We start from the raw sequence: 24960 nt of genomic DNA on the forward strand, positions 1-24960 counted from the left end.
AGCTATTAAACTAATTTCTTACTTTTGCGATTATTCAGGAAAAATGTGCCTGCGACCTTAAAAAAGCTATCATAACTGAATAAAAAGGAAAAACAAAACAATGTGTTCAGACAGACAGAACTAGAACAATCTGTCTGTAATATATCACACGTTTTCATGTCTTAGTTTATCAGTATCCTTAGAAAAGTGCCGGTTTTGATGGAAGCCGAGTTCTTTGTCTTTCCACAAACGGTTGACAAGCTGCAACAACTCAAATCTCCAGCAGGTTTTCTGAATGGCTGTTTCTGATCTACTGATTAGGGCGATATCATGTCCTTCAACTGCGGGAAATACTTAAGCTGCCCATCCTTTCAGAGGACATGATTGATCTTAGCCTTTCAGAAATATAGAGAAACAAGAAGAAATACAGCGAGGATAGAAACATTAAGGACTACCACCCCTGAATTTGACTACATGTACTTTGAATCTTATATAGAAATGAAAATGATTTGCTGTGTTCAACCTCATTTTTATGCTTCTTATCTATGGAGAAACCTTAACTATATCTCCAGCGTTCACTGTGAGAGGCAGGGTGCACCCCTGCCTGGGCGCCAGTCCAGGTGACACCTAGGATGAAATCTGGAAAGAGCACAGCTGTTTTGAAACCTTTTACACGATGCCTCAGCCTCTGACATTTTGGTAACCTGGGAACCAGACAAACCAAGCAGCTAATCATAGGTTTATTTGCTGTCAATGAATGAGTCTGCACAGATCTTAAGAAAAAACAACAAATTTCCACCTGGACATGCCCATCCTAATCCAGTCGCAGTAGTTTTTCTGGTAATCAGTTTGAGAAGAGTAAGAAAAGGCCATAAATGCTTCCTTAGACAAATGAAAATAAAATGGAAAATTTGCTCTGTGCCACATTATGATGGCAATCTGTGGAACCAAAAAGGACTTCCCAGGCAGACTAGTTTTTGTAGGTAAAATATCAATCTGATCTCCTTTAACTTTTATCCATTTACCTCGAGTTATCGCTGAGATGAGGTGAGCAAAGCTTCAGAAACCCCCCAAAAGCTTTATTTTTAGATTATAGATTATATTAATTTTAAAGAGTACTAAATCACAATATACTCACAAAAATGCACTGGATTCAAATAGAAAGAGAGATAATGATCAGAAAATACTTTTTACTGCCATCTGTTTTCTTTCTTCCAATATTTTGGAATATTACTAGATGAATCAAAATAAATGAGAACTTATTGTGTCGACAACAGACCACCGGAAACAAACCCAGTTTAAAAGTGACAGTAGTTTATCCCTTTAGAATCAGTTATGCCTTAATGATTCACAGGTCAGAATAAAGTGTCTTAAAAACCAGTTATGTTCTAGATTAAAAAAAGAAGTTAAAATTAAAGAGAAATTTTTAAAGAGTTTAAAAAAGGTTTTAGATCTAAGATTGCCAGAATGTGTTCTCTTGTCTCCTTACAGGGACATTTAGACCAAAATTGAAGGAGAAAGGACTAAATGTGGACAAGGCAAGTTTATTTTTATACTAAATACTGTATATACAGTATGTAGTTTTAAAGCTTTTACCTGAGACAAAGAAATAAAGCTAGATCAAAATTTAATGCAAGAAGTTTCCAGTTCTATAAAAATCAATTTCATATTCTTGCCATTCTTACCCTTTTGAACAATAATATTACATTATTACAATGAATATACTCATATAACAGAAACACCTTCCTTTTCTTGCAATTTATGCTAATATTGTACGATATTTGTATTGCTCTGTGCTTCTGCACGAAGATATTTGCACAAGTTTAAAAATACCTTGAAACAAAATTTCATTTCTCTCATCCAGATGTGCTGTTGGGAAGTTAACTGCTTTATTGCCACAATGTCTGTTTTCTCCCTCTGACTTTTCATAGTTGCTTTTAACTTTCAGTTGGTAATAGCAAAATGCCAAGTAAAATTATGACTAAAACATCACAGCTTCAGTATTGTATATGCATTAATACACACAGTGGAAATCATTTTTGCACTACGACAGGAGCTAACATCTGTACAGCCAATCAGCACTAACGGAAATGAATTGATTCAATTTTAATTCAATGGTTTTATTTTATAGAGATAAACACAAAAACAATGGGACATTAATAAGTCGACTTTACTTTAGAAAGGCTCAAATATTTAATGGGGTGTCCTAATTTCCCCACAACTGTATGTGACTGTTTTCATAGCAGCTGTGCATGTGGGTAATCTGAACTGGCATTGCTGTGTCAGCGTGTGTCACAGTGCAGAGGGACCGTGTCAACAAATGTGTCAGTGTGTGGCTGCTCTGTGGCCAGACAGCCAATTATACAACAACTAAGGGAAATATTTATCCTGTTGAATCAGCACTCCTGGGCCGCAAAGAGGCGGCAGTGCTGGCGGAGCCACAGAAAGAGGACGTCACAGGGGAGAGACACAAAATAGCTGAGAGACACAAAGAGGTGCCGGGTGAAAGAAGTGGGAGGACCCAAGAAAGACATCTGTGGACGGCGGAGACAGGAACAACAAATACAGAAAGGGCTGATGAAGAAGAGTCCGTTTCAAAAGGCTTCAAAAGGTGAAAAACCACAGAGGGAATGATAAAAACTGACCTAAAGGAACTCACATTCACTAACAATAGATGCAAGAAGAGAACCAGCTATAACACGGTTTGATAACCAGAGACAGAAAAGAAAAAGCTCACCAAAATTTGCACAATAAAAAAGTGAGAATCTAAAGAAAAGCAGCGCTTTGAGCTGCAAGCTGAAACTAGCTTTTATCTTTGGTCAGGTTTGGAGTGCTGCCGTGAGTGCTGCTAAATACAGAAAGAGAAAAGGCTCAAAAGATACAAAAAGCACCATTTTGTTGCTATGCAACTAACCTATTATAAGCAGCCAAACCTAATAGAATAGAAGCAATAGTGGTTTAAAAAATAAAATTAGCCAAATGACCATCCAAAATATTCCATCAAAATAAGGAGAAAATTATATTTTTAAAAAAGCCATGTTTTCTGACCCATATTCTTATTGGTCCATCAGTACTTCCAGCTCTGTGAACAGAATATGTGAGTTGTGTTGTGTTCCTACCCCGTAGTCATGAGTTGTTCTTTCCAATAAAGAAAAGTTTTGTAGCTACACAATTTGTTTCAGAGTCTTGTGGCAAAAAGCTCTGCATTTGTGTTTTTGGTGAATAAAGATCAATGACCCCCCTTCGCTTTTTTACTTTTATTGATATCTCCAACTTTTCTTCCGAAGCAGGATCTTTGGAGAAAGCAAGACGTCCATTCAATGTTTTGCCGCCAGTATGTTTTTTGTAGCTAAAAGAAAATCCAGTTTATGTTTACAACAATAAGCAATTGCACTCTTTGAAATGACATTAAAGTATCATTTAAATGCTAATTGTCAATTGTTTGCATTAAAACTCTCAAGAATTGTTGGTTTGTGAAATATTCCCTCTCATGAGCCTCTGAAAAGGATTCCTGAGGTAGGAGTAAGTTTTTGTAAGTATATTGTACAAGGTCTAAAAGGATGGTTCAGCTTAAATCAAACACCAAAGGGAGTTTTTTTTCTCAAACAGAAGGATGCTGAGTAACCTCAAGCACCTCATGCATACTTGAGTATTTTAATCTTTCTTTAAACATTTCCATGAAGCACCTCTGCGTAACGTTTACCCTCTGGTTAGTGTTGCAGCCAACAACAAAAGCAAAATGGTTGCTTTGGATCACATCATTCTGAATTAATCAAATAATAATCTGTATATGAACAAACTATTCAAAAGAGTCAGAATTAGGCATTACAAGCAGAAGAAAACGATCTAATATGACCCAGTAAGGCTGGTGACTGCTGCGTGATGTGTTTTGTGTCAGAAACATCAACGTTGTGGAGAAGTGTAGCATGGACATGGTAAGATTTCATGTATAATCCAAAACACTTGTTTCCTTGCGCATTGTCTGAGGAGATTTTATAGGAAGCAATGGGATAGAAAAACCCACAGTCCCACTCCCATGAAAAAAATGCCATGTGCATTCTGAGAAAGTCAACACAAATGGATACGATGTTAAGTAACTGTGTTCCTTCTGTCTGCTGCAATCTACAACGCCATAATAGGCGCAATCACTCTTTTTTTCTGTCTGACAAACAGAAAAAAAGAGGACTAAATTTTTGTGAATTTTTTTTTAGATTATTCTATGAAATTTTCTAGAAAAAAAAGGACATTTCTGAGTTTGAAAAGTCTAAAATTTGATAGAAAATACTCAGAAATTCAGAGATTAATCTCCAAACTTTTCAAAAAATTTTTTTTTGAAAATTTCTGGGTTTCAAACATTGAAACATTCTGACTTTTTCAAACTCACAAATTTCCATGATTTATTTCTAGAAAATTTCTGACAATCTCAAAATTTCTGAGTTTATTTATTTTGCACAGTGGCGCAGTTGGTAGCACTGTTGCCTTGCAGCAAGAAGGTCCTGGGTTCGATTCCCGGCCGGGGTCTTTCTGCATGGAGTTTGCATGTTCTCCCTGTGCATGCGTGGGTTCTCTCCGGGTTCTCCGGCTTCCTCCCACAGTCCAAAAACATGACTGTTAGGTTAATTGATCTCTCTAAATTCTCCCTAGGTGTGTGTGTGTGTGCATGGTTGTGTGTCCTGTCTGTCTCTGTGTTGCTCTGCGACAGACTGGCGACCTGTCCAGGGTGAACCCCGCCTCTCGCCCGGAACGTAGCTGGAGATAGGCACCAGCAACCCTCCCGACCCCATTAGGGACACAGGGTGAACAGAAAATGGATGGATGGATTATTTATTTTTTTATTAATATGTAAAGGTTTTATTGGCCCTAGTGGACTTTATTGGAGAGCGGTCAGGCAGGAAGGTGGGTAATGAGAGAGGGGGAGGACACAGGGCAAAGGTCACTAGGTTGGCAGTCAAACCTGTGACATTGAGGAAGAAGGTCTACATAGATGGGTTGTGCTTTACCCCTGTGCCATCAGAGCATCCACAATTTCTGAGGTATTTCTAACTAATTTTTGACTTTTCAAACTAAGTAATTTTCTTATTTTTTGGGGAAATTTCTGATAATTTTTGTCAAAAATGTGCTGTTTTTTTCTATGAATAATGGACCTAATATATTGTTGTCACTTTCCCTCAAACACAGAAGAACAGGAAATGTTTTAAAGACCTCAACATTTACTTCAAATTGCTAAAACTTCTCACCCTGAATATGATTTGTTGCTGTATTTCAAAAAATAATGCTGTTTTGTCAGGCTGGAGCATCATTGGAGGAAAACATTACTTACCCATCTCGGGGTGATGCCTTCCCTCAACAGGAACGCTGACTGTCCGACGCAGTAGCTTGGTCCTGTGGGACTCTGAGCGCCTCTCGCGCATCAGCAAAGGGTGTACCTGCAGGCCCAAAACACAAAGTCAATATAAAAAAGTTCTATAAATGCTGCGTCCTTATTTCTGAGCACACTAATGAAGCACAGCTACAAAAGCTTTCCCCTTTCTGCTTTGGAAAACTGCGGCGCTCGCTCTGTCCTTAATTGACTGACATTACGCATTCACGTCAATATTATGATATACTAATGAATGATCGATGCAAACTAAGTGCCTTTGAGGTTGGGAAGACCATAAATGAGACGTTCGACACTGGAGAGTTACAGCAGCATCATTAAATTCGCAGAAAGCAAAGAAAATAAAAATAGATCAAATAAATCACAGAGGCTGCCACATTTGGCCCCACAGTCCCCGAATTCATAAAAGTGAGACTTGTGGGAAAACAAATGGAAGAATGTGAAGGTCTAATCAGAAACACTGGAACCTTATGAAACTTCTGAGTTACCTCCAGAAAATATGGCATGCTCTGCAAAATAAAGATCTATAAATCTTCAGTGAACACCAGCACTATCAAGTCTTTCACTATCTAGTGACTTTTTTTATCTAGCACTTTCCATCAGATAACCTGTTGGTATTTCTAATGGGATATTAATAATTTCACACATACTGTAACTAGCAAACATCTTTATTTTCTCTATTATCAAATATAGTTTTTCTGATCTTATTTAATAATCATCTTATTTCTGACATGATCATTGAGTATATTTTTGTAATTAACTGCAGTATGATAAAAATATGTTTACATATTTTCCTGAAAACAATTTAATAAACTCTCAATAGTCTCCATAAATAACTTATGATGAAACTAGGACTTCCCATTGTAAATAGGACAAAACTCTAGCTGAAGGAGAAATGGCTCACACAAATGCAAGGATTTTCAAATACAAGAATTGCAAAAGTTCGAATTTATTGTAGAGTTTCTCTTCATTGTGTGGATCAACAAAAATTCAAATGTGAAACTTTTTTCCAGTCAACATCTGAAAATACCAACAGTTTCAAGGCTGCGTTAACTTAGCTTTATTCTTATTTTATGTTTGAGGTAAACAAGAATAATCTAAGCACAGGCTTTGTCCTTTCTTATTTCATTACAATACACATATACCACTGGCAGCAAGAGTCCCACAGCATGATGTGACCACCATGACGCAAATAGCATAAATGCTATATATGCTGTCACATTGCAAAAAAATCTAAATAAACTGATTTTCTGTGAACTGAGGGAGAAATTTTAGATCTGATAGTTTTAAGAAATATCCTGCTGACTTTAGGAGTCCAACATTAAGCTCCTGAAATATCAATACAAAAATGCCAAATCTCTCCTATTGATGTCTGCAGCTGCAAAATAAAGCCAGTTTAAGTAATGCTCCAAATTCTGACAACACGATCGACTAAATCCGCACAGATTTCTACATTTTAAAAGGTTTTTTTTTTTTTTTTTTTACACAAATCATCATCTTTTACGTTGTCTTGAAAACACAAGAACAGTTGTGAGGCTTATTTTCTGTATGTTCAACAAATGACTCAATTTTCTGATTTATGTTGATCTAATATGGCTTCTTTGGCATCTGAGCCACCACAGATTTTTCAAATCTGATTCTTTAAAGCATAATTTGCAAACCTTCATATATTTGCAGTTCTTTTTTTTTTTTTTTTTTTTTTAAGAAAATAGCTGTTTCAGTGCTTTGCTTTGCATCTGCACCACCTTTGATGATGATCTGTTTAACCCCAGGCCCATTTTAAAACCCTGAATAATAAATTAAAAGCAAATTCTCCTTTCCCAGATATTTCAAGACCCAGATATTGTAAGATCCCTGTTCATAGATAGCTGAAACTTCATGCATAATTTTGAATAAATTCAAGTTTAAGAGTTTGATTTTTGCTTTAAAAAACATTGCACACCTATGCTGTGCAATTACTCCACCATAAAACAGAATAGCCAGAATTAAAGTAGTATTTTTGATGAAACCTCCTGACTACAAATAGGAAATACAGCCAGAGTCCTTATGAATAAAAACCATGTTCAGTCTTCAATTTTTCAAAGTGCAGCCACTGTCCTCTACTTAGTGGCATAAAATCAATTGAGGAAACAGCAGCAGCCTTGTTTGTGTTCTGCTGCGGTGTGTGTATGTAACATGAAAGCATTGGTGTCAGAGGGCGGTGCTGGCTGCAGAGTGCAGTGCGGGGTAGTGCAGCTTGGGGGTCTTTGGTGCGAGTCCAGCAGCAGTGAAGGACGCTGGCAGGTCACGCTGAGCCATTTGTCCCTCAAGACAGAAGAAGGCCATTTATTTTCAAAGCAGTTCTGTTAAGATAAAAGGAAAACAACCCCTGTGTATGTGTGTTCATCCTTCAAAACATATGAATTTCATGCAGACAGGCCTGAATTGACCTTACAACCGTAGACAGGGAAGAGGAGACAGTCTGTACTGTGGCACCAGAGTTAAAGCAGCTTTTCAGGAGATCCTTCTCATAACTGCATGAGCGTTTTGTGACTCTTTTGGTTCAGCTAAATCTGGTACAAGGACCATAAATCAACAGCTTGTGCAAATACATGCATGCATTCTTGAAAATAACATTACGCATGTTATGATGGTATTACAGAACAACATTCTTGATGAAAAATATATGAAGATGCATCCATTGTTTATGAGCCCAGATACACAGAGCTTGAACAGATTTGTGTTGGAGCTTTTTGCACAATAAGAAGGTTTGTCAAAGTTTTGGCATTGAGAGTTAGTTTGATGTTTATTTCCTCGTTATGAGGCCATGTAGCGAACGATATTTCAGTAAATGATGACAGTAGCATTATGATAGCATGATGACAGTAGCATCCTAATTTTTATGATTTCATTTTTAATAAATTTTAACATGACCAATCACTTTTCACATTTGCCCTCTGAAACTGCAGCTCAGTGATTCATCCATTTTAGAATGTTTGCAGTGTTAAATCTCCTTGCCCTTTGCCTCCAGCAGCTGCTAAGCATTCTGGTAACGTGCAAAAGTTTCTTTTCATCTTCAAGCAAACCTTAAAGAAAATATTTAGCAAAGAGAAAATTCAATCAAAACTGTACCAAACGGGTCCTTTCAATCTGCAAAAATCCATCAACTTTTTGCACTTCTGATAATCTAACCCAGCTTTTTTACACACTACAGGAACAATGTTTGTTCACAGTTCTTGCAATTGCTTATTAGCAGTGGATCCCACCTCAATGCCCTGCATGTTGCAGATTTTTCTCTGCTTTAGCTGAGCTGCATTTCCATTAGACATATAAAAGGTTTTGGGGCTAAGATGAGAAACAGTTTTTCTTAAATTGGTTTATTTTGCAAAACTGCGATGAAAACACTTTTTCTGCATCACATGAGTCACATGATCAACAACCTGGTATTGCCACTGATGTAAATATAACTGAGATACTTGACTTATATCTCAGAATATTAGGGATGTAAATATATGTGTCACTCAAGATTTTGGAAAAATAAGTTCTTGAATGAAATGTTGAGCTAAAAAAACTTTTGTATTGTGAGAATTTGCTACTGCAATAAAAATACAAATGATTTTTCTTTAAGGGCTTTTTATAAATCTTTCAAGCATGTGCAAAAAATTGTGAACCGTACCATAAAATACTTGGTTTAATCACCATCCAATCCCTGCAGCCTCCAAAACTGGACTTTATTCTGCTAAATCTGCAAGTGACGTTCAGAAAAAACATCTGACGAGAAACAAGTCGAGATTTTGTGTTTAATAAATTAGATCAAATCAACCAATAATTACGTTTTGTGTATGTGTATTTCTGAATAATTTCCTTTAATTTTCTATCCATCCCCCATACTGTCAGTCAGTCAACCTTTTTCAAATTTGAAATGTTACATACTTTTATAGAGCTTAAAATGTCAGAAAACATTTCCTTTTAGGTCTGAGTTATTCAGATTAGTTTGCTTCACTGATGTTCTTAGATTTTTCAAGGTGAGGTGGTTTAGTTTGAACCTTTTATAACAAACCTCTTATTTAGTGTATTAAAAGAAATGTGACATGACAATTTAGGCTGACAACAAACAAAAAATAACATAGTTTTAATATAGGTACATTCACTTTGCCTTAAGAAGCAGAAATATAACCTGTAGGGTAAATCTAATTCAGTCCAGACATCTCTGTGGGTCTCAAGCTCTTAGTTTGGGCAAAACTGAACAGTAGATGTACATCTATTCAGTAGATTCACTCTACTGAACAGATGTATTCAGTAGAGTGAATAACTCAGTATTTCAAGAATTGTTAGAATATCTAGAAATGTCCTGTTGCTTTTCAATTATTTTCAGAATTTATATGAATTCATATATAAATAAATGTAGGAGTTTTTGTATGTATAAATTCCAACTATCACAATTGCATCACTAGATGTTAATGTATTTTCTCTTACTTGCTTAAGATGTGCAACAAGGTCATTGTTTTTGTATTTCTTTGTGATGAAACGATTGAAAGAGTTTGCATCAAAATAAACGGACCTGATCACACTTTAAACCTCCTGAAAAAACAAATCTTCACGGCCATTTGCCTCACAGCCAGTTGTGATGAAGTCTGATCAGTTTGCACAGCTTTTATTTAGTGCTCCTCTGCGGCCAAGCGCTGTGCTAACGTGACTGAATCAGTTTTATGCCAGTAAGCACCAGTAAAGCTGAATTAACCTCACACACTGCCAGCTTCGCATTGATCAGAATCAATCGCATTGTGCAAATAAAGCCACCGCAGCTCGATTGCAATCCTGATTCTTTACAGAGTTTATATATATACTATATTACATATATGGTTTTGTGATGAAATCACAGAAAGCAGCTGACTTTGAGAAAACACAAAGAAGGGGAATCAGGAGGACAGAGGTGTAGTGAACTTGTACGGTACGGCAGGTAATCGCACTGAATGGTTCTGTTCTTACTGAAGCTGTGGTTTTCAGCAAGGTTAAAGTGGCAGTTCTCTCTGTCCAGGTTTTCAGCTGTTGCCATGGAATCCAGGAGACAAATGAGCTGCACTCACTTTTATCTACAGGAAGAGTTATGAGATGGTTACAAAACGTGTTTGGTGAAACAGGACAGGCTGCAGGATTGCATCTTAGTAATACAAGTCAACACCTTCAGCTGACAGTCACTTAGCAGCAAAAACAAGAGGGTATAAACATACAGAACTGTGCAAAAATCTTCAGTCATTCTCTCAAAGAGCCAGACTAACTTGTAGAGTTTCATCTGGTCTTCATCTAAAGCTCTGCTGAAAATTGGACCTGTGTTAAGCCATTACTGGCAGCGTTTTCCTATAGGATACTGCTAAATATTTTGTTTCTGGCACTTCTGGAGTGCAAAACCACGTTGAAATAAACTAATTTATCTTTTTTTTCTTAATTTTGGATATAATGAGGCAGTTTTTACCTAATGTATTTCAACTTAGTGCAAACTACTGTGGCAGCATCAAGCAAGGTTATGTTAGCAACTGAACAGCTGTTGCAATTTGGTTAAACCTTGGACCAACTTAGATCTTGTGAAACAAAAAATAAATGTTACAGATCTTTACCAGGGGTGTCAATATGCGTGAAATGTCCTTCATATGAATGAAAGCAACTTTATTGGGAAGTCAATCACAATAAAATGCAGTCTAAGTGAAAGCAGAAACTGTAAGAAAGCAAAACAAAAAAAATATCAGACCAAAAGATGAAGTAATTAATATGCCACTCAAAGAATTAAGCCACTTAACATTTGAGAGCTTGAAGAATAGTTTATGTCCTGAAAATTGTTCCGATCATTGCTTTGACTTTAATGGGAAACTCTGAAAAGGGAGTAGTTTCACTTTTATTAAACAAAATGCCTGCATTCTCTTGGAACGCTTGGCTGGAAAAGGGTGAAAAGCCAAAGATTGGAAACTACTGATCAGCTAATCCGATTTTTCTAGATTCCTTTAAACAAAACCTAAGGGAATTAGTTGTGATAAAAGATTTTTGCACTGTGCAAAGTATGTCTTAAAATATTAACAGCATATCTTCACAGACAACTTTCAATACAACCCCACTCAAAGGAGTTATGAATATGATCATTCTGTTCATTCTCTCTGCTTCTGCTGGGCTACACAATTCATCACTGACAACTTGAATCGCAGAAACACCCAGAATAACATTCTATGGTTCCCTGTCACTTCAGCATCCCACCAAGACATCCAGCTGAGGGAAAACATCTGGGGGCTGTTTTTTCTCTGCATGTGGCAAGATTTAATTGGTCAGATGTTGCAAACTCTGCACCTGGATAAGAGACACAACTCCAGCTCTGGGCTTGTCTTGACAGGTGCAGAAAACTGGAAGGAATACAACCACCACCTCTTAACCACTTCAGCTGGTACACTAACATCTTACATGCATATGTGCTTTTCGAATCAATGTTTGATTTGCTCAAATAAAGTTTGCGCTCTGGGTGGTACCGCTCAGAAGCTGCAGTGTCCATTAGATCTAATTTGGCGAAATAAACTACACACTGTGTATTTATATTCCTAGAACTTTTCACATTTGTTACATTACAACCAGAAACTTCAATGTAGTTTATTGCCATTTTGTGCAACAGATATCAACATAAATCCCTGTGTGGTACTAAAGTGAAAAGAAAATGTATGATTTTAAAAATACAATAAATAAAAATCTAAATAGTGTGCCAATTCAACTGCCTTTAGAAATCATGTAATTATCGAATAAAGCTCTGTTGACCTCATCAGAGTGCTATCTCCAGTGGCCTCTTTGCTTACACTGCTGCCTCCATGGCCCAATCCTGGGTTAAGCAGAAGATCATGGATGGATGAATGGAGTCCACCAGTTTGTGATTAAATCTCATAAATCCATCTGTTTGATGCAACCCTCAGAGGTTTGCATTAAAACCATTAAGGAACATTGATCAGGAAGGTCATAAAGAAAGTTGTTCAGAAGTTTAATTATGTTATGACAAAATATCCCAAGCCTTAAACTCTGACTAAGCTTTGTACAGTTCATATCTTGAAAAAGGAAAGAGTATGACACAACTGCAAATTAAGAAAGACATGGCTGTCCAATCTAAATGACACATCAAGTCTGACAGAAATGCAGCTAAGTGTCCAATTGAAAATATTGAAAGTTGCATACATTTTCATATAAAGACAATACATGACCTATTTACACAATTTTCTATCACTTTACCATGATCTGTAACATAAAATCGAAATAGAATGATAATATTTTATTATGATGTCATGATAAAATTTCAAAAAGTTGGAAAGGATATGAGACACTGAATTGCCTGTCCAAAAATAAATCGATAGATAATCATCACTGTGATTTAGCAAAACAAATAGTTAAGAGAATATCATTGGATGATCAGATATTTAACCCAAACTGATGGAGTGAGTAGCTACTCAGTTCGTAAACAACTATGTCAGAAAACACTGAATGGTATGTTTTTAGCAGGGTCAAACAACTAGCATAAATCAAGAAAAGGAACATCTGAATTTACTAAAACTGAATCTACTAAAACTGTGTTAAGAACTTTGAAATGCCTTATTAGACAGTAAGGTACAATTATCTATGCAAAACAAATAAGGTCGGGTAAACATCTCGAATAATCACTCAAACATTGAGTGAGTGAGATTAAATTAGAAGAAAACATTGAGAGCACAAGGGAAAACCACTTACCAGTCAAGTTAATCAGAAAAGGGCACAACTTTTCTAAGAAGCATGAGTATTAAATGGAATGTGGCCATGTGGGCCAATGAGTCTATTTACCCTGTTCCAGAGATTTGGGAGTATCAGGTTAAGTAGCATCTACAATGCAAGCTGTGGGGACAATGATATGATCTAGAGTTGGTGAAATTAGTCTAGTCTAGGTTCAGCAGCATTATATACTCAAAGAATAATGTTCAGCTGACTTCCTCAATATACTGCAGGTTATTTCAGTGAATTTATTCTTCCCTCCGAGTGTGAGCATATTCCAAGTGAGATTGTGTCACTTGTGCCAAAATGAAAGACAATGTAACAACTTTGTTTTTGGATGGGCAGTGTAAAATGGTTGTGAAACAAATAAACTACATATCTGCTCGACTTCAAGAACAAGTCAGATAGAGGAATGGTGGAACTGAAAAAGTCAGGCACAGAGGAGTCATTTAGGTAAAGTAAGGAGGGTGTAGTTGTTCAGTTTGGCAGGTTGAGGTTGAGCGATGCTTCTGGCTGGCTCGCCCTTATGTCTCAATTGCTACTTCTGCCCCAGCTGTGGGGAGCAAGGGAATATGGTGGGACAGAATATGAAGTGGCTGGGATGTGCATGTAGACGAATATCTTCAGCGTGTGTGTTCACCAAGAAAGGGCAAGGACGTTTGTGTGAGAAATAAAGACAGTCAGGGGAGCCTGTGTATAGGGGTGTGCAATTTGGGAAAACTGTGCAATCCATTATTCCTTAACAAGGCAGTAATCAAACACAGTGACCTAAACACAAACCGAATGAGTACAGACACAGACTGAGAAGAACAAAAAGTTGGTTGTGTTTCTACACAAAAATAGGGAACAACTTTGTCTTTGCACTAAGTTGTGTCCTACCTCAATGTTTGCTCTCCAGGCTGTTATTAGGATTCGTTATGGCCCCTTGCTAGCTGATTAAGACACATTCAGAATGTTAAAAGCCAGCCAGAACTTAAAGGGTGGTTATAGGGTCTTGGAAATGCATATTAAAAACATACCCAGTTCCGTATTTTGCATGATCGAGTGATTTGACTGCTTTGAGCATGCTCAGAAATCCCCATTTGAAGGTCATGGTGTCTTCATATTGGAGTTTAAGGGGAAAAGGAGTGGCATCAATGTCAACATGTCTTTTCTGTGTATCTGGCAAGCAAGAGAAGCTGGACTGACCTTGCTGGTCTAATGCACACCATGCAGCAGTTGCTCTGTGCAACATGTAAGGTTGCTGCTCTGGCTGCATGCAAAAGCTTCCCACTGCAGACTTCTACAACTATAATGTTCCAGATTCAAATCCTGGACTTTTTTACAATCTGTTTCACAAGGTCATTACATAGAACAGAAGACATGCCTATTACTGCAGCTAATTAAGTAGATTTGTTTTATAAAATTAAATGAAGCCTGACCTTGAAAATTCAGGATTGGACTGTGACCATCAGTACATCAGTTGTGTAGTTTTTGGATGAGTGAAATATGTAAACAAACAAATGCAAAGCAGCCAAAATATAACCAGACCAAAATCTAACCCAGATTTTCCAAAAGTACAGCACCTTGAACTTTAGGACCAATACAAATATGTGGAAAAAGTTAAGGGGCTTAAAATGCATCAATCTATGACTAGATTTTAGAGAAATAAATGAACAATACATTTAGTTGATTAAAATGTAGCAAGAACTAGTGAAACTAGACTAAACGTAAAATGATTAACAAATTGTGAATCAAACTAAATACCATCTATCTAAAGACTATAACTAAAATTAAATCTGTTGTTAATATGAAATTTCTTATCAATACCATAAACATCACAAATTAGTCATATCCCATGCACATAAAAATCAGTACGCTCTGCAATTCTGAAGTGAGATGATGAGAAAAGAAAAGAAGAAAAAATTGGAACTAGCAGATTATAGTTTTGAGAACATAATTTTTCAAACCAACCTAAAGTGATCAGAGGAAAGTGAACTTTAAAAAAACAAACAAAAAAACAGGTGTCTATACAAGATGTCACACTCAATGATGCACCAAAAACTATCACCTGCATTAATCTCCACATAAAGGGTGAAACTGATAGTGGAGGTACAGAAAGATCCAATATTTATAAGCGACAAGATCAGGAAAATGTCCCAGTGTAACCATAATATCAGTGAAGAAAGCATTGTGGTGGGATAGCAGAAAATTACACCACTTGGTACAGTGTTAAATGTTCTTTCAATACACCAAAGAAAGCTGATAAAAAAGCACTTGTAATATAATTTAACAATGTGACTTATGAAGAGGGATTAAATCAGACATTTTTAAACAAAAGGATCACAAAAAATACAGCAGATATTGCAGTGCGTAAGCTTGTAAATGTTATGAGTGCATCAGTATGGTCTAGGCTGCCGAAAGCCCTACACTTTGAACAGGGAGAACCCTGGCCAAGTGCGATTTTTCGTAATAAAAGTGATAAATGGTAGAGGACTGGTTTTAAGGTCATAGAGATCTAGTACTTGTTTTAGGGAAGCTGTCAGGAGACAAATTAAACCCAGATTTCCTTTTTTTCTTGTTGCCCTGGAGGTAAAAGAAAACTGTACACTCATTGTATGGAAAGAAGTTAATCAAAGCCCTCAGATAAAAGTCATTTAAACTCTTTGTATGTACAGGATGACCTTTATAAAAATTGTTTTGTTTTTCATGTGACTGGCAATTTTCATTTAAATGGCATGTAATAGCTGCTCAAATACCAAGACTTTCTGGTTAACACGAGTCCAAAGGTTCAGGTCAGCAATCTAACTAAAAGAATCAACCTTTTTTCCCTTTCTTCTCTTCAAGTTGGTGCCCACCTCCATTTTATCACATAATTAATCCCTCAAACTCTCACACAGCAGCCACCTGATTGTGTTCTCCATGGTTCATGAGCAAACATAACAACTACCTCCATTCCTCAGAGCCACTGGGTGATGTGACTTATTCACAAATTGGCTTTTATGTTTTTAATCTAGAGTACATGTTCCAATTAAAATAAAAGACAGTGATATTTTATTTACAATTATCTGCAAAAATATTGAGTAACCTTAATTTTTTTATAAAGTTACTTTAAGGATTCAAATGTGCTCAGACCTTTCAGTTCCTTGGCTTATTTTTTGCCCAACTATTGACAACTACTTCTTGCACATGATTATGCCATCATATGGTGCAGTGTAAACTTTAAGAATCTGTGAGGTTGTGAACAAAAAAGAACTGTACACTCTGAAAACTGATCAGCCTCTAGCAGATTAATATTAACTGGATTTTGTAACTCAATAATGAGTAAATAAATCTAGCAAAGACCTAAAAAAAACCCTTAGAGATGCACCATCCTTCATTTGATCTCTAACTGTATGCCAGATTTTCAGCTAATATCTCTTTGGGGATCACCTTGATGATACTAAAATCCAATTTTCTCAGTTAAAATGTGTTATGTTTTTTTCACAAATTCAGCTAAAGAAATTAGAACAAACTGACAGGCTGCTGCCGTGTCCGTCCTACGCTGCTGTGATCTGCTCTATGTCTGCAGACTCTTTGGCCACCTCCCACGCCTGCCTTCTTTTTTCTGACTACCTCCACACTTTCAAATTCAGACAACCTTTGACTCCCCTTCTGTGCATAAATACAGTTGAAAACAGAAATGTACATGTACTGTATAAAGACACGTAAGCTTTTTTTTCTCATTTGGCAAAATTCAATCAGACTGAGCACATTTGCCAACAGTAGTCTCATTTAGTACCACATGTGGAAGTGACTCAAATCGGATATTTTGAGGCGTAAAAAGATCGGAATTGAGCCGTTCTGAAAAAGTCGTACATGGGTCACATATGGCCCAAAAAATTTTATTTGGTCATGTGAACATATCCTTAGAGGTGTTACCTTGACAATTATCCCGAGGTATGCTTGAAAAACCCCGTCGCAATAATCAGTTAAGCAATTAAGGGCATGGTAAACTAAAATGAGCTCAATAATTTCCTTTCTGGTGGTTAATGTTTTTAAAAGGCAATTTTATGTAAAGAGACTCCATTATCCATTTTATTTACGGTTTCAGCTGTGTGTGGCTTCTATTTACATTTTAATTATTATTTTTGGTTGTGGTGTTTTATTTTGCATATTTAAAATATTTCTCAGCTGCAATGTGGAATGTTCTGTACAAAATTAAAGTTTATCAGTAAGCGAATTTACATTAATATGCCAATATTAATATATTATTCGAAAGTGGTCTTAAAACAACAACATTAGCGTTTATTGCAATAGTTTCTGGAACAATTTATCAGTATAATTTATCGTGACAGACCTAGGTCTGAATTAAACTCAGATGTTGTTAATCAACCTATCAGAAGCAAACAAAGTCAAGCTTCTGATATGTTTAAGCAATAATGCAGATTCATTGTATGTAAGACTTGAACATTATCTATCTATCTATCTGTCTGTCTGTCTGTCTGTCTGTCTATTTATCTAATCCAGGCCTTGGATTAGAAATGCATGGTGTTATAATAAAGTTCTTTCTGTTACATGTCTTGGTGGTTAATTGATTTTCACCATTTCTTCGAAAAAGTCTAAAGAGAATAAGGCTTGTTCCCCCCAGCCCATCAGTTTTTCTTGCATAACTCATTTGGATGAAAGAAGCCCTGACACATGACCTGGGGACAGCGCACTGGTGCGTGGCAATGGTACATGAAACTCTGTCATCTCAGATTAATGTGAGAGGGAGAGAGAGAAGGGGGCGGAGGAAGAGAGGATGGCAGAAAGTGATCACTGTCAGCCCTCTCACTCCCCCTACAGGACAAACAAATAAAAAGAAGCAGCAGGACGGACACACAGGTCATCAGAAAATTTAAACAAACTTTCCTGACTTCCTGAAAAGTTTAAAAAGTATGTTCAGTATTTCATTAAGGAATAATTCCTTACCTAAGCAGACCTTATTTTTACACATCAACTTCCATAACAAGATTTCAATCCTTCTTTCTGCTTTATTTTATGTTATTTTACTGCCATTCTAGAAAAATCATGTCATGTTAGTTGACCATTCACGTCATGTCAGTTGACTATTTTCCAGGGCTAACTTTGCCTCTGGATAGCATAAAAATAATTTGAGAGAAAGGTAAGTAAAGTGTTTACTATGTTTATTCATTTTAAGACTTTTGATAAAATATAGAACAAAGATACAAAATGAAAATCTGGATTTTTGGCACATGCAGAAAATAAAGATCCACCCAACTTAAAGAGCTAATAGCATAAACTTATCTGAAAACTGTACTTGGATGGCATTAGTTCTCTGTCAGGGTTTGCATATTTGTAGTTGTGCTAATGCCATGCAAAATTTGGACACAATCAAATTTTTTAATCTTTTGCAGATCGTACATTATTAAATATATTCACACATTTTAGTTCTAACGCTGAGTCCAAGTTCTAAACTTATTGAAAGCTAATCCTTAAAAGTGATGAGGGTTTGAACCAGCAACCCACCGATTACAGAACAAACTTCTACCGCCTGAGCCAGGCAGAAACGTGTAAAACTCTGCAACCTTTTTGCTTCTGTAAGATGTAACAAGGAAAGCATTCACGGGGTGCTGCTAATCAAAGTCAGTTTATTAATTGATGATGATCATTATTCTGTAAACCTCTATTAAAGAAGTTTTTTGATAAAGGTTTGTGTTAACTCAATGATGATTTTGGCAGACATCATCAATGACCTTGGAGAAGCAAATGTTGCTGTCTATTAATCAGAGAAAGGTCATAATGTTAATTTCCAAGACAGTCTATTTTTCACTTACAAGTGCAGCATATTCAGGAAATATGCCAATCTTCCCAGAAGTGGATGCCCCGGAAAATTCACTCCAAGGTCAGAGTGCAACAATGCTCAGAGACATTAGAGGAAACCCAAGAGCTTCAACTCCACTCTTCAGGCCTAGTAATAAGGTTAGACGTTTGAGTTCATGAAAATAACAGAAAAGGTTTCTACGATGCACAGAACGGTTTGTGTTCCTTTTGCAGCTGAAGTCCATAAACTCCCATGAACACCAAAGTATTTCACATTCAAATGTGAGATGTTCATCCAACAGACAAAGATTGACCCAATCTGGTTCAAAAACTGGACAACCAAACTTAGTCAAAGTCCAGATCTGAAGACGAAACAGTTTTTGTTTTGAGATCATCTTTACAATATTTAAACTAGGGGTTTTTTTTAGTTACCATGATTGCACAACATAATATTATTTCTAAGTAATGAGATTTGATTACAGGAAGAGAAACCCAGATTTTCAGCATCTGTATACTCTTGTCTAAGTAGAATTACAGCATTTGTCTTGCACAAAACACCCCTGAAAATCTCAAAACCCCTCCTGCAAGGACACAGGGGACATAAAATCTATAGTTACAATTCCAGAATAATAATTTAAGAAAGGAAAAAAGACATGTGTAAGTTTTAACAGTTAAAAAGCTGGGTATGTATAAAACCTTAAAATAATATTTTGACCTAAAGATGTAAAATTCTCCTCATCCACACAATGCATCTCATCTTGGTATCTATTATCTTGGGTTGATGATAATGTGGCAAAGTTCAGTGAAGTGAAAACTGCAGGACTCAGGAGTCACAAGGGGCACGCTTAACACCAACATCCAAAGTGACATTTCTGAGAAACAACAAAGGAGTCTCATCGTCTCCCTGAAGCAACATCTCCACTCTTTAGTTCAGAAATCTTTCCTCCATTTTTCTGATGGCCATCACTCACAGAAAACAATTCAGAAAAAGGGCTGTGAGGTTTCCTGTCAGTCATTCAAGACTGAGGGATGCAGGGAGAATTCAACTATGAGCAATGGAGCAGGGGGCAAACATAGAGAGATGAGACAGAGAGAGGGATGACAGGGAAAAGGGCAAAGGCCAGAGAGGATGATAGGATGGAACGACAGAGATTAGATGGAGAAGGGAGATGAGAAAAATATGTAAGAGTGATAATCCAATATGTGGATTGAGCCCAGAGGTGTAGGAGATACAGGGACCGGCAGGAAGCTCACAGGTGCTGCTGCGCTTTGGCGACAAGCATCTGAGCGAATCAGGGAGGTGAAAGGTTCATCTCAAAGATGAGCCGATACTAAACAATGCTGGAAAAAATAGATGTTTGATGTGGAAATCTACAGAATGATTGCTTTTTTTCTGTCAGCTAGCTACAATGAATGCAAATAGATTGAAGAGGGAGGAGGAGAGAGACGGGCTGCTCCGCATGAGCTGACTGACAGCCATGAATATTTAAACGCCTCTCGCCGTCGCTGAGGTGACGGATATCAGCACGTCAGTCCTGCTTCCGATCCGTTCGCAGCTGCTGCATTATTGGCACAATTAGATGGGGATGAGGTTCAGATTAATTGAATCGGGCTGTCTGTTGAATCCTCCCGGAGCAGCACAGGTCACTTATCCTGATCACAGTGAGCTCTCTTTCTCTGAGTGATTACAAGCTGAAATACTAATGGCAGGCGTGCACACGCCCACACATGCTCAAACACGCACACTGACCACGTTTAGCCATTAAAAGATTCGATTTAACATCGACAGCTACAAAATCCAAACATATTTAGGTGGATTATGCAACTAAACTAGTACGCAGGTAAGAAAAAATAAACCCAATCCGTCACCTCACCCTCACAATGAAAACAAACCCCACTGTGGCTTTATGATGTGTCACATTAAAGCAGATTAAAAACTACATTAGCATATTCATGGTGTAGAACCATAACGAAGCTGTCAGGCCTGCAGAGGTGACCTATGGATTTATAAAACCCTGCTCTATTTCTGCTGCAGCTCCCAGTGGTTTTATAGTGTGTGAAACTGCAATAACAGCCCCAAAGAAAAGGTATTCACTTTAATGATTTTCAGCAGCACCTTTGGCTTTGATTTTCAGCAATAATTGCAAGTGTCCAGAACTTCCCAAAACGGACATGTATTACTGCTTGTTCTGGCAGTCTCTGCTGCTGAAACTGAACCAAATCTTTGCTATACTGGAAGAAAGGTCCTTGGAGTTGTTTCCATTATAAATGTGCAAAATAAAAACTGTTAAAAAAAACTCAATTTCACAATTAAATAAGATTGTAATATGTTCCCATTAAATAAGAAATGTAATGAGTCAGTAGAAAACAAACCGGGTCATAATTTTCTTACCACTTCCTGTTGCCTTCTTTGTTGTTTCCACCAGTAGCAACATCCGGTTGTTGATCACAAATCATGTGATGCAAAAAAAAGTGTTTCCATCACAGTTTTGTGATATACACTAATTTTGGTACAACCAAAAAAACATCTGATCCTAGCGCAAAAACTATTTATCGAAAAACCTGTTTCCACTGGATTAATGGCGTGTTTCCATTAAGCAAATGAATTTTTGTAATTGCCGTTTGCGCATTTATTTGGTCAATGGAAACACAGCTACAGAGAGATACACATATACATTTTAGCTGTTTCCATTACAAATGTGTCCAAAACTTAGATGATACTCTGACAAAGTCGAAAAAATACAAATACACAATCACAGTGTTTAGATGAAATAAGAAATGCAATAAAATCCCATCATCAATATGTCTGTTCACGCAAGTCATTTAAAAACACGGCGCTCCGTCATACTCCAACCATTTCCTATCATCTCCTTCATGTTTTCCACCAGTAGTAATATCTGGGTCTTGATCACATAATGCAAGTGATGCAAAAAATGTGTTTCCATCACAGTTTTTGCCAAATACACAAATTTTGATTTCTCCAAAAAACCACCTCATCCTAGAACAAAGATGTTTTATTGAACTTTCTTTGTACGTGTTTCCATTAAGCAAATTTATTTTTGTCATTCCAATTTGCACAATTAATAGGAAAATGGAAACGAAGCTACTCACCCTACACGCAACTCAGAGTATTCAATTAACCAACCAGTTTTGGTTTTTGGACTGTGGGAGGAAATCGGACAGAACCCACGCAAACTCAACTATCAACTAATTTGGGAAAACATCTAATGGTTATTTCACTTTCAATTTGTGTTAAATTACAAAAACAATTAAAAAAATACAAAATAAAAACACCAGCAATGAGCATAAATTCAGACCCAGACCAAAACTGGGGTAAATCACGGCGAGTGTGATCAAACATCCAATAGATGCAGCTGGCTGAGGGAAAACAAATCTAACCATACTGGGGATGTACGCTGTGTGCACAATTATTGGCCCAGTTGTATTTTCTGGAGTTATTTTATAATTTAACAGCTGCATTCAATCAAAAATATCTTATAACCCTTTGACCTGAATATTTTGGAAAGTACATGTTAGATTATGTCTTTCACAGAACAATAAGTGTGCCTAATTATTGATTGACTTTCAGTGCAGAATTACACCAATATTCAACTAATTATAAGAACATTTTCTAACCCTTATTTTTTGTTTTTATCTGTTAAGAGATATTGAAAAAGACTCAAAATGCACCAATACATATTTTGGAATGTTCAAAATCAAAAATCTATAATGAATTTGGCCACCTTTCTTTTTCTGGTTATGATTTCTATGAACCTCTGGAAAGATGTAGGCTTTGTCCGGCATCATCTCTTCAAGGAAATATGCGAAAGTGTCTATTGAAAAAATAGCAATAGGTTTGCATGTCTGTCTTCAATCCCAAAAGGTTAGCTAGCTCACATTTAAAAACACTAGTCCATACTGGTTTCCAACCTCCACCTTGCTAAAGTTTTTTCCCCATTACCGGTCCAGGACGTCTGGTAGCTTCACACTTAATGTTCTTCTTATTTTGCCCTATCACTACGTTTAGTTTAGCTCCATTAATAATTTGGAGCAAAATATGTAAATTGGTCATTTTAAATGTGCATCTCTCTTGAAAACATCTTGCCATTTTTGACTTTTTAGAGTGTAATAAATCAAATTTGTGGCTAATTTTATAATAAAGAAACTGCATTAATGGGTGTTAAACTGCACTTCTTAATCCTTACTAAACAAATACACAGTTTCTTAAATGCTTATATCCCATAAATATTAAGCTCAATACAGTTAAAAGTTGGGAAATATGCATAAATGTATGATATAGCAAAATAGTTGTGCACACAGTGTATTTATCTATTTGAGTGCGTATGTATAACTTTGAACCTGTTTGGATTTGAGAAAATCCACAACAATTGTGTTTAAAAATCATATCTGTTGTGTTATAATCATTCCACCTGAATAAAAAATTGTAAAAATGTCACAGATCGAATAAAACAGTTTTCTTTTAACTGTTTCTGAGGCAAAAAGCTGAAGAACAGTACCCTCTCCTGGCCTAAACAGCAAGCAAAGATTTTTATTCACACCAGCAGTGGATGAGAGATCTATGTCTGCAAAAGCACGAGCTGGAGAGCAAAAATTAATCACGTTAATGAGCACTAACCTGAGAAACAGACGAGAACTCGGAGAATAAACATAACGAGCTCTTTCCTCTTCTTCAGTAAATAAATCCTTTGCTTGTTCAGCAGCAGCTACCTCTAAAATATTTCCAACCACACATATATCAGACTTAAAGTTCAATTTAATTAGCAAGCTTCTGGTGATCGACTTGCGATGAAAAAGAAGTATTTCAAGCTTGAAGCGTTTTCCCCTCTGGAATATTTTACTAACAGATGAGCAAATACAATAACAGTGAAGTATTTTCTCTCGTAAGAGAAAACCTCTTTACGTTAATAAGTCCGTTCATCATTTTCTGACTTACAATGTTATCATAATATCCCCAAAACAAAATCGGAGAACCAGGAAGACTTTATAACTTTCTCATTTTCAGCAAATCCAGCAAAGTCCCACCAGCAAAAAAGCTTCATCTTACTTGCTTTCCGAAGCTCAGTTTTTACCGTCTCTTCCAACTAGCAGAGAAATTATGGCTAAACAAGTTCATTAATTTTGCACATGTGAATACTGACCTCCTCCAATATGGCATTTATGTATAAATCATATTACTCATTTAACTGGGAGGATTTCCAGCCTTCTATACCACAACCATGACAGATAAAATACAATGCAGTGGACAAAATAACCGTTTGTATATAAAGTTGTATATATATATATATATATATATATACATATATAGTATGTGTGCGGCGGGTGCACATGCGTGTGATGTGTATCAAGACAGAATACACTGTCCTGATTTCAGGACAGGAAATGTGTTTAGAAGAGAAATACGTCATCAGCATATTCTCAACATGTAGAGTACTGTACCTCTTCCTGGTCCAACATGCTGTACTGATGTCCGGAGCTCACACAACGACGAGGGTTCCAGCGGTCGTGCAATGGGCGGTCGTAGATGGGGCGGTCGTGCAATGGGCGGTGGTAGGAGGGACGCTCGTAAGCCGGACGGTCGAAGGATGGGCGATCGAAGGATGGGCGATCGAAGGAGGGACGTTCAAAGGAAGGACGCTCAAAGGAAGGACGCTCGAAGGAAGGACGCTCGAAGGAAGGACGCTCAAAGGAGGGACGCTCAAAGGAGGGACGATTGAAGGAGGGACGATCGTAAGAGGGACGTTCGTGTGAGGGACGCTGGTAGGAAGGAGCGTGGAAGGAGATGGCTTGGGAGCGATGATGGTGGTGATGATGATGATAGGAGGGGGGGACGGCACACCTTGCATCTGGAAAAAGGAGAGAAGGTGGGAGAAAAGGAGAAGTTCAGGGGAAATAAGGAGGGGAGAGGAGGGAAGACAAGGTAAGTGAGGATTTTTGAAAGGAACACGGTGGCACTTTCTACTCAGACATATTTAGAAAGAATCAAAAAGGTCAGGTTGTATAAGTGCTCGAGAATATACTCGACAGACCAAAAGTTTGGACACGACTGTGTGTCCAAACAT

The 24960-nt window shown here is 37.0% G+C and overlaps 1 protein-coding gene across 9 annotated transcripts in view; it reads right to left on the bottom strand.

Annotated features, from left to right (window-relative positions):
- syngap1b (synaptic Ras GTPase activating protein 1b) overlaps positions 1-24960 on the bottom strand; it is a 180468-nt gene that overhangs the window by 106722 nt on the left and 48786 nt on the right. For all 9 annotated transcript variants that reach the window (XR_003594217.1, XR_003594216.1, XM_028007713.1 and 6 more), the window contains exons 2-3: positions 24338-24744; positions 5300-5405 (exon numbers count right to left, since the gene is read on the bottom strand). Coding sequence is in view for 7 of the 9 variants with exons in the window: in XM_028007713.1 (XP_027863514.1) it covers positions 5300-5405; positions 24338-24744 (513 nt within the window). In the remaining 2 variants the exon portion in view is untranslated. The remainder of the gene's footprint in view (positions 1-5299; positions 5406-24337; positions 24745-24960) is intronic.

The sequence above is a fragment of the Xiphophorus couchianus genome, chromosome 3, assembly GCF_001444195.1.
Source record: "Xiphophorus couchianus chromosome 3, X_couchianus-1.0, whole genome shotgun sequence".
Taxonomy (NCBI): domain Eukaryota; kingdom Metazoa; phylum Chordata; class Actinopteri; order Cyprinodontiformes; family Poeciliidae; genus Xiphophorus; species Xiphophorus couchianus.